General features: G+C 50.0%; 1 protein-coding gene across 21 annotated transcripts in view; it reads left to right on the forward strand.

Annotated features, from left to right (window-relative positions):
• The window catches only part of ZNF544 (zinc finger protein 544), a 36229-nt gene that overhangs the window by 4758 nt on the left and 16551 nt on the right, over positions 1-14920 (forward strand). For 7 of the 21 annotated variants that reach the window (XM_065536003.2, XM_065536002.2, XM_074024992.1 and 4 more), the window contains 3 exons: positions 7626-7717; positions 9931-10057; positions 10335-10418. In XM_065536003.2, coding sequence (XP_065392075.1) covers positions 7685-7717; positions 9931-10057; positions 10335-10418 — 244 coding nt within the window. In that variant the 5' untranslated portion in view covers positions 7626-7684. Of the gene's footprint in view, positions 1-7625; positions 7718-9930; positions 10058-10334; positions 10966-13040; positions 13044-14920 lie in introns of those variants that run through there. The other 14 variants (XM_065536007.2, XM_065536004.2, XM_065536006.2 and 11 more) reach the window with 6 other exon arrangements.

Consider the following 14920-nt stretch of genomic DNA (forward strand, 5'->3'; position numbering starts at 1 on the left):
AGATATAAAACAAAAATTGTGTACTTAAAGGAAATATGAGAAGGACTATATGAGAAACTAAAACACTTATCTTAGAATTTGATCAGGCAGACAAAATAGAGTATAATAAATTATTTTAAGTATGGTGTCAAAGTAGATAATTTATAGATTTATCTACACACTTCTGTCTGTAATATATTCAGCCCATAGAAAATTAAAAGGCCCAGATTTTCTTCTTTGTACACAAGGCCCCTCCTTTATTAGATCTGTAAATCATTGAGTTCCCTTGGTCCTGGGTCCTGTTCCCTCTCTGTAACTCGATTGTTCCTGTTTAGTTTAAGTGCTGCTGAGTCTCGTGGACTTAAATATCTTTATTGTGGTGACCCAATTTCTTCTCTGGGCTTCAGGCTGGCAAACGTAACTGCCTGTGTAACATTCCCACTTGGAAATTGTGTCCAGCCTTAACATGTCTTGATTCCTCCCCCTCCTTGTTCACTCTGGGAAAAGATGGAAACTTTCCCAAGTTCTTGAATCTAGAAAAAGAGATGTCATTATTGAGCCTTCGCTCCCAATTCTATTGCATAACTGATTATACTTCCAATGTAGAGAATGAATCTGCCCACTTCTCTCCATTTTGCTGTCCCTTGAGTCCAGGCCTTTGGTGATAGCCACTTCTCCTTATTGCACCTTTACTCCCCGCAGTGGATATTCTCCAGCCTGCCAACATCTACATAAGCCCAGCAATGCCTTCTCTCTCTCTGAGATAGAATTCTAAACTTGTATGGGACTTTCTCTAGCTGTGGCCCTTGCCTTTCTCTATGCTCAGGTCATGGGATGTGCCAGGGTCTTCCCAATCTCTGGGGTGAGGTTTCCAGTCTGCCTCAGCCTCTGCCTGTGCATTGGAGTGCCTCCCCTCCCTTAACCTCATCCTGTGGCCATAGCACTATAGTCTTTCCTTAATCCAATGCTGACTGCACTTCATTATTCTTGCCTGTTTGCTCATGTGGCCTCCCTGCTACCTGGGAAAAGGCCACACAGGCTGGGGTTGTGCCCTTGCTGGGTCTGGGTCCCACTTACATCCCTGGCCTGGAGCCTGGAACTTGGAGCGAGCCCAGAGTTCATCATTGTTGATGGTGACACTGCTGCTTTTCCTCTCTTATTGCGTTAGGATAGCTCAAGGAGCAGTTCTTCCCTTTGCATGTGTACCTGTGTGCAGCATTCTGGGAGCTGCCTGGCAATTCTGCTTTTGAATATTTAACCTAAACATACACATGCAGAAAGGCAGGCATGTGTGAAAGCAAGAGTGGCCATTATAGGGCTGATGTGAGGGTGAAATTTGGAAAAGTCGTAAATACTCAAACATTAAACTCTGAGGGTCTGCGATGTGCTCAGTACAGAGGGGGTGTGGGTTTCTGGCTCAGGAGCCTCCCATTGTTGTCACTTCTCCTCTGTCTCTGGTCCTCCCACCTCCCTCAGTGTAGCGATCATTGTGGTGACACCAGGCTTACCCCCAACAGTCTCCCTATCTAAAGATCTTCAATGTGGGTCTCTTCTTTCCATGTAGGGTCACGTATTCACAGGTTGTAGGGATTAGGATGTGGCCATCATTCAACTCACTACAGTCACGGTTAAAAAAAAAAAAAATTGCCGGGCGAGGTGGCTCAAGCCTGTAATCCCAGCACTTTGGGAGGCCGAGATGGGCGGATCACGAGGTCAGGAGATCGAGACCATCCTGGCTAACACAGTGAAACCCCGTCTCTACTAAAAATACAAAAAAAACTTAGCCGGGCGAGGTGGCAGGCGCCTGTAGTCCCAGCTACTCGGGAGGCTGAGGCAGGAGAATGGCGTGAACCCGGGAGGCGGAGCTTGCAGTGAGCTGAGATCCGGCCACTGCACTCCAGCCTGGGTGACAGAGCAAGACTCCGTCTCAAAAAAAAAAAAAATTGCAAAGCCCTGATCAGCATGCAAAGGGACAGGGAGAACAGGGAGGGGACACAGGACGCAGGTTTGGTGGTGTCAGGGTGAGTTTCTTCTCCTTGTGCAGGGGAGGCAGAGTGTTCAGCATTTGCTGTTACTGTGTCCTGACTGACTGGCCTCTGAGTTTTTCTTCGTGTTCAGGAAGAGAAGGTGGTGAAACTAAACAGGGCTGGGCGCTCTACGCTGCAGGTTTTCTTCCCATCTGCTGGTGTGTGAGGTTGGCCTCAGGCTGAAGAGTCCTGTGCCTGACACAGCCTTGCCTACAAGGTTCTTCCTCCCTGTAAAGCAGTTTCTCAGCTCAGCACAGTCAGCATTTGGGGCCAGATCATCCTCTAGGGCTGCCCCGTGAGCTGTAGAATGTTTTACACCTTCCTATCCTCTGCAGCCAGTAGCTGTCCCCTTCTGCACCTCCTCCCCACTCCACTCCCACCAAACTCCCGAAACTGTCTTCAAACGTGGCCAAATGTTCCCTGAAGGCAAAACTGCCCCCAGTTGAGGACGACTGCTGTGAAGAAATGGCCCACCTTTCTCAAAATTCCTGAAGGCCTGTTTCTTATTAAGTAAGCCTGGCGTTCACTGTGTGCGGGTCCTTGAGACCATTCACAGGTTGACCAGAAGGACTCATAGAACTCTGAAAAGCTCTTATATTCACAGTTACAGTTTAGTACATTGAAAGGCTACAGATTAAAATTACAAGGCCGGGCATGGTGGCTCATGCCTATAATCCCAGCACTTTAGGAGGCCGGGGTGGGCGGATCGCCCAAGGTCAGGAGTTCGAGACCAGCCTGGCCAACATGGTGAAACCCCGTCTTTACTAAAAATACAAAAACTAGCCAGGTGTGGTGGCACGCACTTGGGAGGCTGAGAAAGGAGAATCGCTTGAACCCAGGAGATTGAGGTTGCAGGGACCCAAGATCACGCCACTGCACTCCAGCCTGGGTGACAGAGCAAGACTCTGTCTCAAAAAAAAAAAAAAAAAATTACGGTGGGCAAAGGCATATAAGCTGGAGTCCGGGAGAGACCAGGACCAGTGTTCAGCTCATTCAGCGCTCAGTGAAGTTGCGTAGACAGTGCTTAATTCTCCAATGACCATGTGGACCAGGAAGCTCACCCAAGCCTTGGTGCTTAGGTTTTTTTCATTGAGGGATCTGTTATGTAGGCATGGAACCCATATAAATTACTTTGGCTACGCAGGCCCTCCAGAGATCCCCCTAATACACCATGGCCCAGTGCCCCTGGCAGGCAAAGACATTTTATCAGGCAGGATAGCCCAAGGGCTCAGAGGTTACCCCCCAGCAGCCAGTCAAGGATCAGACCTTTCTTTTTCTTTTTTTTTTTTTTTGTTTTTTGTTTTTGTTTTTGTTTTTTGAGACGGAGTCTCGCTCTGTCGCCCAGGCTGGAGTGCAGTGGCGCGATCTCGACTCACTGCAAGCTCCGCCTCCTGGGTTTACGCCATTCTCCTGCCTCAGCCTCCTGAGTAGCTGGGACTACAGGCGCCCGCCACCGCGCCCGGCTAAGTTTTTGTATTTTTAGTAGAGACGGGGTTTCACCGTGGTCTCGATCTCCTGACCTTGTGATCCGCCCGCCTCGGCCTCCCAAAGTGCTGGGATTACAGGCGTGAGCCACCGCGCCCGGCCTCTTTTTCTTTTTTGAGACAGAGTCTCACTCTGTCGCCCAGGCTGGAGTGCAGTGACTGGATCTCTGCTCACTACAAGCTCCGCCTCCTGGGTTCATGCCATTCTCCTGCCTCAGCTTCCCGAGTCGCTGAGACTACAGGCACCCGCCACCATGCCCGGCTAATTATGTTTTTAGGAGAGATGGGGTTTCCTCATGTTAGCCAGGATGGTCTCGATCTCCTGACCTCGTGATCTGCCCACCTTGGCCTCCCAAAGTGCTGGGATTACAGGCATGAGCCACTGTGCACAGCACAGACCTTTCTTAAGAATGTGCAGGGTGTCGGCCAGGCGTGGTAGCTCACGCCTGTAATCCCAGCACTTTGGGAGGCCGAGCTGGGTGGATCACTTGAGGTCAGGAGTTTGAGACCAGCCTGGTCAACATCCTGAAACCCCACCTCTACTTAAAAAATACAAACATTAGCTGGGCATTGTGATGCGCGCCTGTAATCCCAGCTACTCAGGAAGCCGAGGCAGGAGAATCCCATGAACCTGGGAGGTGGAGGTTGAAGTGAGCTGAGATCGTGCCACCGCACTCCAGCCTGGGTGACAGAGTGAAACTCCTTCTCAAAAAAAGAAAAAAAAAAGAAAAGTGCAGGGTGTGGACGACCCAGGCTTGCTAAACCAGCCCTGCACACTCCCTGTAATGTGTGTGTGATGTGGCAGTGTGACCATTTCAGCATTTACCTTTTTGGGGTAGGGGTCGTCTTTTTCTTTTTCTCCTTCTCTTTCTTCTTCTCCTCTTTCTCTTTTCCTTTCTTTTTGTTGTTTGAGACAGGGTCTCACTCTGTAACTGAGGCTGGAGTGTGGTGGCACGATCACTACTCACTGCAACCTCAACCTCCGGGGCTCAAGCAATCATCCTGCCTCAGCCTCACAAGAACCTGGGACCACACGCATGCACCACCATGCCTGGCCAATTAAAAAATATATATATGTATATATATTTGTAGAGATAGGGTCTCCCTGTGTTGCCCAGGCGATTCTCGAACTCCTGGGCTCAAACGATGCTCCCGCCTTGGCCTCCCAAAGTGTTGGGATTACAGGCGTGAGCCACTGTGCCTGGCCCACTTTGTTCTTTTGAGTAAGTTTAATGTTGCGAGTCAGATAAATGTGTACATACTCACACCAATTCTAAGTCTTGCAAGTTGAACCTTTTGTCATAGTTTATGTTATATTTTAAACCTTTTTTGGTAGGGTGTGAATGCCTCCTCCCCAAACTTGTCATCTAATAGCAATTCTAATCATTCACATTCCATTTCTTTTCTTTTCTTTTTGTTGTTTTGAGACAGAGTCTCGCTCTGTCACCCAGGCTGGAGTGCTGTGGCGTAATCTCAGCTCACTGCAAGCTCCACCTCCCGGGTTTATGCTATTCTCCTTCCTCAGCCTTCTGAATACCTGGGACTACAGGCGCCTGCCACCATGCCGGCTAATTTTTTTGTATTTTTTAGTAGAGACGGGGTTTTGCCATGTTAGCTAGGATGGTCTTGATCTCCTGACTTCGTGATCCGCCTGCCTCGGCCTCTGAAAGTGCTGGGATTACAGGCGTGAGCCACCGCGCCCCGCCTACATTCCATTTCTTTTGTGTGTGTTGGTGCCTTGTCTGTCCTCCCCTGGCACTGAGGTCACATGCAGTTCTTTGCATTGCATTGTCTTTGTCTTCTGTTTCAGCACTGAATTTGCTGTTCACTTCTAGCTCTCTCTTTCCACTTGTTCTTGGAGGACTTGAGTGCTTGGTTTGCCTGAAGAATGTTATGTGTCTGTTCGGAAGAGAGATTAGGACTTGCCACGAAGTCATGCCTAGAGGGGAGAGTATCCCTGCAGAATTCAGCGTAGGAAAGGAGGCCTCAGGCACCAGGAGTGTGTGAGAGCAGGAGAGTTCTCTGAAGAGATTGCTTGGGAAATGAGAGCATCACTGGGGTGACGTCCCAGCAACTGCGAGTGTTGAGGCTCCTGTGAGGTGGCCCATGCTTCGGCTCTGTGTTCCTGGCCAGAGCAGGGACCAGCACCCCAACATCTGCAGGAGATGATGCTGGTGGAAGAAGTTTCCCAAGCTTTTGAAAGGAAAGGTGAAAACTGCCAAAAAAAATATGGCACAGAGAAAGCGAGATTTCCGCAATGCATGGCTGGATACTTGATATTCCAGGGAAATTTTTTTTCTGAGAATATGGAGCAAGAAAAATGCCAGCGTTCAAACCGGAAGAATGATAAGTGTTCAGCATCTGCAATGGCTGCCTTTATCTGCTCTTCTAGCCCAAATGGGAGTTGTTTCGCCTTTTTTTTTTTGGAGACAGGGTCTTGCTCTGTTGCCCAGGCTGGAGTCCAGTGGTGTGATCTCAGCTCACTGCAACCTTGACCTCTAGGCCTCCTGCAATCCTCTCATCTCAGCCCCTACCCCCACCAGTAGCTGGGACCGCAGACCATGCCCAGCTAACGTTTTGTGTTTTTGTTTTGTTTTTTTTTTTTTGAGACAATGTCTCACTCTGTCGCCCAGGCTGGAGTGGAGTGGCGCAGTCTCGGCTCACTACAACTCAGCCTTCCGAGTAGATGGGATTACAGGCATAGGCCACCATGCCCAGCTAATTTTTGTATTTTTAGTAGAGATAGGGTTTCACCATCTTGGCCAGGCTGGCCTTGAACTCCTGACCTTGTATCTGCCCACCTCAGCCTCCCAAAGTGCTGGGATTACAGATGTGAACCACTGTGCCCGGCTGGCTAACGTGTTTTTTTTTTTTTTTTGAGACAAAGTCTGGCTCTATCGCCCAGGCTAGAGTGCAGTGGCGTGATCTTGGCTCACTGCAACCTCCGCCTCCTGGGTTCACACCATTCTCCTGCCTTAGCCTCCCAAGTAGCTGGGACTACAGGCACCCGCCACCATGCCTGGCTAATTTTTTGTATTTTTAGTAGAAACGGGGTTTCACCGTGTTCGCCAGGATGGTCTCCATCTCCTGACCTTGTAATCCGCCTGCCTCGGCCTCCCAAAGTGCTGGGATTACAGGCGTGAGCCACCGCACCCGGCCTGGCTAATGTTTTTATAGAGAGGAGGTCTCATTTTGTTGCCTAGGCTGGTCTTAAGTTCTTGGACTCAAGCAGTCTGCCTGCTTCAGCCTTCCAAAGTGTTGGGATTCCTGGCATAAGCCACCACGCTGGCCTTTGGGGTCAGAGTTCAAGGTTCTTCATGAACTAGAAAGCATTGTACAAACGAAAGGCACCATCAGGTCGAGCGAGCGTAGTCATATGAGCAAAGGCAGAGATACCGGATGCGTTTCTGGAATGTTCAGTGGTCTCGAGTAACCTGTTGGAACCTGCAGAGGGTGTGCTTCAGTGCCGATGTGGTGATGGGAGTCAGAGGTGTGGAAGGGTTTGGTGCCACTCAGGAGGCTTTTTGCCAAACTCTCAGTAGGACAGTGATGTGACTGCTGCAAGGGGGTTAGACAAGCAGAAGGTAGGAAGGGTTTGGTGACTGGGTTCAGGAGAGAGGGTGACAGGCGTGCCCTGGCAGTAGGCAGCATCCTGGCACTTCCAGCTGAGACCAAGGGAGGGCATCCCTGGACAACACCCCCTCCCAGAGCCGAGGGAAGTTCCCTGCGCCGCCCTGCTGGGGAGTGTCACATCCTCCTTGTCCCCACGCCCCCATCGTCATCATTTCTGAAAACAGCTTATGATACATTGTGATGTGCTAAATGCGCAATTACTTAGACACCGGCCTCCATCTCCCTTCCTTAGTCATGAAATGATAGGAAAAATGCCCCTCCTTGCCCTTGACTGTTGAGGGGGCTGCTGCATGTCTGGGCTCACAGCTGAGACACCCAGCATGTGACTGGGCACGTCCCCTGAGCCTGAGGTAGCCCAGGTCTGTACCCAGGCGTGAGGCCCATTCCCGCACCTGGGAAGCCCCGCTTGTCGCTGGCCAGCCCGTCGTTCTCTAGGGTGGGTGTGGGCTCTGGAGGTGTGTGGGAGCCGAGGGGCTGAATCTCTGCTTGTTTTCCACTCCAGACTTGTCTCTTGAGGACCTCTGCCTTCCACACAGCAGCCTCTTCAGGTGCAGGGAGGAAATGGAAGCACGTTCTAAGCTGGTTCCGCCCCAGGTGAGTGGGGGTCTTTGCTCTCAGTGCCTTGGTCTCCACAGATGTAAAATGGGTCCAGGAATAGCACCTGCCCCTGCAGGCTGTCACACAGGAGTGCTCCAGTGCTGGCCAGTGCTCCAGTGAAACGCTCCAGTTCCCTGCAGTAAAGTGCGGCACCCGTCACCAGCATGGATGAGCCTAGAGCTCCCTGGACTAGACCCAGCACAAGTCTCCCATGCCTGTTCCACCAGGCCAGGTCTGTGCTTCCGACATTTTGCTTGTGGTTGCTCCTCAGGCCCTTGAGGATGGATGAGGCTGAGCCCTACACCCCGACGGCCACACTGGGCCCTCAACCCTCATGGACACCCCTGGCTGGGGGAGTGTCCCCTTAAAGCACTGTAGTTACCTACCTACAGGGTCCCCTGTAAATGGTGAGGGCCCTCTCTTCCTGGCTTGCAGACAGCCATTGTCCCACTATGTCCTTATGTAGTGAGGAGAGAGAAAGAGAGCACACATGTGCTCTGGTGTCTTTTCCTCTTCTTATTTTATTTTATTTTTTTGAGACGGAGTCTCGCTCTGCTGCCCAGGCTGGAGTGCAGTGGCCAGATCTCAGCTCACTGCAAGCTCCGCCTCCCAGGTTCACGCCATTCTCCTGCCTCAGCCTCCCGAGTAGTTGGGACTACAGGCGCCGCCACCTCGCCCAGCTAGTTTTCTGTATTTTTTAGTAGAGACGGGGTTTCACCGTGTTAGCCAGGATGGTCTCCATCTCCTGACCTTGTGATCCGCCCGTCTCGGCCTCCCAAAGTGCTGGGATTACAGGCTTGAGCCACCGCGCCCGGCCGTCTTTTCCTCTTCTTATTTTATTTTTTGATGTAGTATCTCCTATTGCCCAGGCTGGAGGGCAGCAGCGCAATGTTGGCTCACAGCAGCCTTGAACTCCTGGGCTCAAGCGATCCTCCCACCTCAGCCTCTCCAATAGCTGGGACTACAGGCATGCATTAGCATGCTTGGCGAATTTATTATATATTTAGTGAGGACAGGGTTTTGCCATGTTGCTCAGGCTGGTCTCAAACTCCTGGACTCCAGAGATGCTTCAGCCTCAGCCTCCCAAAGTGCTGGGATCACAGGCATGAGCCACCATGCCCAGCCTCTTCCTTTTCTTATAAGGACTCCAGTCCTATTGGATTAGGGTCCCACCCTTATGACCTCACTTAATCTTAATCACCTTCTTTTGGTTTTTGTTTGTTTGTTTGTTTGTTTTTTGAGACAGAGTCTTGTTCTGTTGCACAGGCTGCAGTGCAGTGGCTCAGTCTCGGCTCACTGCAACTCCACCTTCTGGGTTCAAGCAATTCTCCTGCCTCAGCCTCCCAAGTAGCTGGGATTACAGGTGCCCACCACCACACCCAGCTAATTTTTTGTAGAGATGGGGTTTCACCATGTTGGCCAGGCTGGTCTCGAACTCCTGACCTCGTGATCTGCCCGCCTCGGCCTCCCAAAGTGCTGGGATTATAGGAGTGAGCTACCGTGCCTGGCCAATCACCTTCTTAAACAGTCACTTTGGGGGTTAGGGTTCAACATGTGAATTTGGGGAACAGTTCATTCTATAGCATTAGCCTGTTGAAAACACACCACAGCCCTGATTTGTCCTACAGGCTGTAGTTTTCCCACCCCTGATTTAGAGCGTCTTTCTTACCTCATTTCGAATCTGTGATTTTGTAGAGAGGCAGTGGGTGAGGATCTCCTAGTGGAGTTCCTGTCATTTCCAGTCCAGAAATCAGGACCACTGCTGTGACTGGCAAGAGGTGAGATGCCCAGAAAAGGAACGGTACAGACCACATACATGGAGCTGTCCCGGTCCATTTGGGTTGCTATAATAAGATACCTTAGAATGAGTAATTTACAAACAACAGAATTTACTGCTCACAGTTCTGGAAGCTGGTAAGTCCAAGATCAGTGTGTCAACAGAGTTGGTCTGGTTGGGGCCTGCTGTCTCATAGATGGCACCTTTTATGTGTCCTCATATGGTAGGAGGTGAACACAGGCGCCCCTCAAACCTCTTTTATGAGGACATTAATGGCCTTGTAAAGACCCCACCTCTTAACACTATCTCACTGGGTATTGGGTTCCAGTGTATGAATTTTAGTGGGGGACATCAACATTTAGGCCTTAGCAGGTACCTCCATGAGGGCATGAGGACCTGGGGTCTCTGAGCAGTAACAAATGCCCTGTTTCAGGCATCTGTGTGCTTCGAGGACGTGGCTATGGCATTCACACAGGAGGAGTGGGAACAGCTGGACCTGGCCCAGAGGACACTGTACCGAGAGGTGACACTGGAGACCTGGGAGCATATTGTCTCCCTGGGTAAGGGGCTGTGCCCATGGAAGGAGGTTCTACCCCCAGGACTCAAAGCTGTACCAAGTTCTGAAGTGTGTTCCAGAATGGGCTGGAAGATACTGAAAGCAGGTCCCTTTCAGGTGCAGGTCCCAGGGGTTGCCCCTCACTCTAGCTCTGGAACAGGACTTGTAGTCCCAGCAGTGGGGAGTTTCCTCGGGATGGCACTAGGGGCTGAAGTTTGGACCCAGGACATGGTTCTTGGTTTCCAAGCAGAGGAGCAAGTCCTTTTTCCCTCTTTGACCAGGGCTTTTCCTTTCCAAATCTGATGTGATCTCTCAGCTGGAGCAAGAAGAGGACCTGTGCAGGGCAGAGCAGGTGGTCCCCCGAGGTAAGAGCAGACCTTGTGGTGAGCAACTCACAGTTAACAAACTTGGACAGAGAGCAGGGCCCCAGGGGCCAAGGAGGGAGGCTTGTTTGGAGGGAGCTTCCTTGGGTGCTCTCTGCAGCAGTTCCCCCATTCAAAGGACTTCACCCATTCGAAGTGTGCAGTTCATGGCTTCCAGTGTCTTCCCTGAGTGTGGAACCCTCACCATAATCAGTTCCAGAACAGTTCATCATCCCAACCATTTAGGCCTCTTTACTTGATTTGTTTTGTTTTTAATTAATGTATTTTATTATTATTTTTTGAGATAGGGTTTCACTCTGTTGCCCAGGCTGAAGTGCAGTGGCGCTATCTTGGCTCACTATAGCCCCCACTTCCCTGGCTCAAGCAATTCTCATGTATCAGCCTCCCTAGTAGCTTGGACTACAGGTGCACACCGCCACACCTGGCTAATTTTTTTGTTTTTGTTTTTTAAGACAGAGTTTCGCTTTTGTTGCCCAGGCTGGAGTGCAATGGCACAATCTTGGCTCACTACAACCTCCACCTCCCAGGTTCAAGTGATTCTCCTGCCTCAGCCTCCCAAGTAGCTGGGATTAGAGGCATGCACCACCACGCCTGGCTAATTTTGTTTTTTGTTGTTGTTGTTGTTATTTTTGCTTGTTTTTTTTTTAGACGGAGTCTCGCTCTGTCACCCAGGCTGGAGTGCAGTGGCGCAATCTTGGCTCACTGCAAGCTCCGCCTCCCGGGTTTATGGCATTTTCCTGCCTCAACCTCCCGAGTACCTGGGACTATAGGCGCCCGCCACCACGCCTGGCTAATTTTTTGTACTTTTAGTAGAGACAGGGTTTCACCATGTTAGCCAGGATGATCTCAATCTCCTGACCTCGTGATCTGCCCGCCTCGACCTCCCAAAGTGCTGGGATTACAGGTGTGAGCCACCGTGCCCGGCCGGGTTCTATAGAATATGAAAATTAGCTGGGCGTGGTAGTACGTGCCTATAGTCCCAGCTACTCGGGAGGCTGAGGCAGGAAAATCGCTTGAACCCGGGGGGCAGAAGTTGCATTGAGCTGAGATCACACCACTGTACTCTAGCCTGGTGACAGAGTGAGACTCTGTCTGAAAAAAAAGAAAAAAAAAAACATGCCGCACAAACGCCTGGATACATGCAATTCCATCTCTCTTTCCCATTCAACAGCAAACACCAGATTCCAAACAATGTTGGGGCCAAACAGTATTGCAAGAATATCAAGTGTTTCCTCCTTAGATTATCCAGGTCAAATTTATTCCAGTTGTTAAGGATGCAGCCAAGCAGGGAGTCAGATGGAATAGATGGAGTGCTTCCTATTACTGTCTGTAAGAGAGAAAATCCTAAGGAGGGTGTAGTACTATTCCTCAGAACCTCAGCCTAGGGTGTCCCCTTTGGAGAGGTTGAGGTCTGGAGTTGGATCCCCCAGGGGATCTCTCTTTGGGGTCCAATCTTAGAGTGTCAGACATCTCTGTCTTTAGGTGGGCACCAGTGCTGCTTTATATGTTTTCCCTCCAGTGGCGATGGTCTACTGTGAGCTTTCCTTTGGTTTCTGGGTGTAATTCCAGACTTTTAGTATCCCACCAATTTCAATGTGATGTATCTTCCTGCATTCCTCACAGGACTAAGGAGGTTCCCAAACATTGCAGAGTTAATAGTACCAAGGTTGCTGGGGTATTCTCCATGAAGGAAAGATCCAGGGGTATGTAAAAGACTGGGATTGAGAATTTCTTGTTTTGTTTTTTTGAGATGGAGTTTTGCTCTTGTTGCCCAGGCTGGCTGGAGTGCAGTGGCATGATCTTGAGTCACTGCAACCTCAGCCTCCTGGGTTCAAGCAATTCTCCTGCCTCAGCCTCCTGAATAGCTGGGATTACAGGAGTGTGCCACCATGCCCAGCTAATTTTTTTTGTATTTTTAGTAGAGACAGGGTTTCACCATGTTGGCCAGGCTGGTCTCGAACTCCTGACCTCAGGTGATCCACCCGCCTTGGCCTCCCAAATTGCAGGGATTACAGGAGTGAGCCACTGCACCTGGCCAGGGTTGAGAATTTCTATGGGGTTCAGGGCAAGCAAATTGATGCTGAAGCAATGACCATGAAGCTATGGGATCCCCTCAGTGGAAGTCTGAGATGTAGAATGTCTACTGAAGCTTGTGGACCCCAAAGGTCTTAAGGCAGTCAAATAAATCGAGTAAGAGAAGGTAAGTCAAATGCATGAGATACATTATCTTTTGCCCTTTCAGGCTAACTCTAAGGAGAATTTTACATAAGAAAAGAGGGTTTAAGTCACTGGAAACATGCGTGAGTTCACCCTGGACGAGCTGCCACTGCCACTTGCATCACAGATGGGGATCAGGGACTATAACCGGAAAAGATAGAAAAGAGTCTTTTCCCCTTCTGGGCATGGCAGCCATCCCCATATACGCCTTGGCCTTCAGGCAACACTGGAGGGTGACCCTGGCCAGTCTCCCTCAGTTACCAAGGAACTACTAGGAAAAGGCAGCTGAAAGACTGAAAAAGAGAAAAAGGAAAAGGACTAAGGTCCTTCACCCGAACTGGGTGGTGGCGGTCAGGCTCTTCAACACGGAAATCTCCGTTTCACCAGAGAGTGGCGCTGGCCAGAAACTTACAGTTGCTTTCATGCTTAGGTGCTGTCCACCAAGGGTCCATAAGTTGGAAAGAGAAAAAGAGAGAGAAAAGGGTTCCCCTATATGGAAAAGGGAAAAGAAAAAGAGAAGAAAAAGAAACCCCAAACTTCGAGCTTCCCTCTGGCTGGCTCACCAAAATATGTTACCAGTGGAGGGTGTCTAGGTTCTTGGCATTTTGTTCTTTTACTTTTTTTTTTTTTTTTGAGACAGAGTCTCACTCTGTTGCCCAAGCTGAAGTTCAATGGCACGATCTCAGCTCACTGCAAGCTCTGCCTCCCAGGTTCACGCCATTCTCCTGCCTCAGCCTCCCAAGTAGCTGGGACTACAGGTGCCCGCCACCAAGCCCGGCTAATTTTTTGTATTTGTAGTAGAGACAGGGTTTCACCGTATTAGCCAGGATGGTCTCGATCTCCTGACCTCATGATCCGCCTGCCTCGGCCTCCCAAAGTGCTGGGATTACAGGCGTGAGCCACCGCACCCAGCTGGTTCTTGGCATTTTTAACAAAGAATTGGACAAAACACACAAAGCAACAAAAGAAGCAACAAAAGCATAGATGTATTGAAACAAAAATACACCTGCAGGCTCAAGCAAGGCTCAAAAGCAATAGCCACAGAATTTTCTGGGGTTTAAATGCTCTCTAGATACTTCCCATTGGTTACTTGGTTTATATCGTATGAAGTAGTGGCCCATGACCAGTCTGATTGGTTGTGGAAGGTGGCCAAGCAGAGGCTGAAGTAAAGTTACAAAGTTACGCTCTGTGCAGACATCTGATGGGTTGCTGGAGGGAACCAATCAGAGGTCCTTTCCATTTTTCATCTGCAACACAGAAAGTTGGGAGGAGTTGCAAAGGGAGTAGCCTCCGACCCTTTGTTACGTGGGCGTGGAAATTTAGGGTTTTACTTTTGATTCAATTCATGAAGTCAGCATGAATCAGCCTTAGGCTCCCTGCCCCCAGACCCTATTCTCCTGCCTCACTGGCAACCATGGATCTTTATCCTGTCACCATAGTTTTGCCTTTTCCAGAATGTCATAGTTGGGGTCATTCACTATATAACCTTTTCTGACTGACTGCTTTCACTAAGCAACGTGCATCTTGTATATCTTCACAGCACCCTCTCACGTTTCCCCCAGGCTGGAGATGTTGAGTTTATCTGAATTTGTCTCATGTCTTCCTGCTCCTCCTTCCTTGTAACTCTCTCGCCTGCAGCCTCTGTTATTTCTTCCTCTGAAGGCCCACACTTACTTATCTACCCTCCTCCCTGGGCCATGCCCTGCATACCATACCTCAATCATGTCATTCTGGATTCTGTTTACTGTCAGTCTTTCTGTATGGCATAGACATCCCTCTTGACTGGCCTGTGAAGACAGCCTCTTTCCTCATTTCATGCTCCTAATGGAGAAGCCACTGCAAGATATTTAATGTCCTTCACCTGATTTTCCATGGCCAGGCAAAACCCGGACACAACTCAGCCACCCAATGACTTCTTGCCTGCTTCTCATCCTCAAATACCCTTCATTGGGCTATCGTTTCTTTTCAAAACATCCTCCCATGAGGGATTCCACAGTGACTTCCCAGAGGAACCACAGAGCTGGGATGAGGACAATGCAAGAATGAGAGTGCTGGGTGTGAGGGCACCAGGTGTGAGGGTGCTGGGTGTGAGGGCACCAGGTGTGAGGGTGCTGGGTGCATGTAAGGGTCTTGCCCAGGAGGGAAGAGAGGTTTTGATTGAGAGGAGGGAAAAATCCTCTCAGAAGTCAAGGGATGGCCACAGAGTATAGTTAATGTGTTGCCAAAGGATCCTTGTGTCCTCATGTGCTCAGAGAGTGATGCATGGG

The sequence above is a fragment of the Macaca fascicularis genome, chromosome 19 (assembly GCF_037993035.2).
Source record: "Macaca fascicularis isolate 582-1 chromosome 19, T2T-MFA8v1.1".
Lineage (NCBI taxonomy): Eukaryota > Metazoa > Chordata > Mammalia > Primates > Cercopithecidae > Macaca > Macaca fascicularis.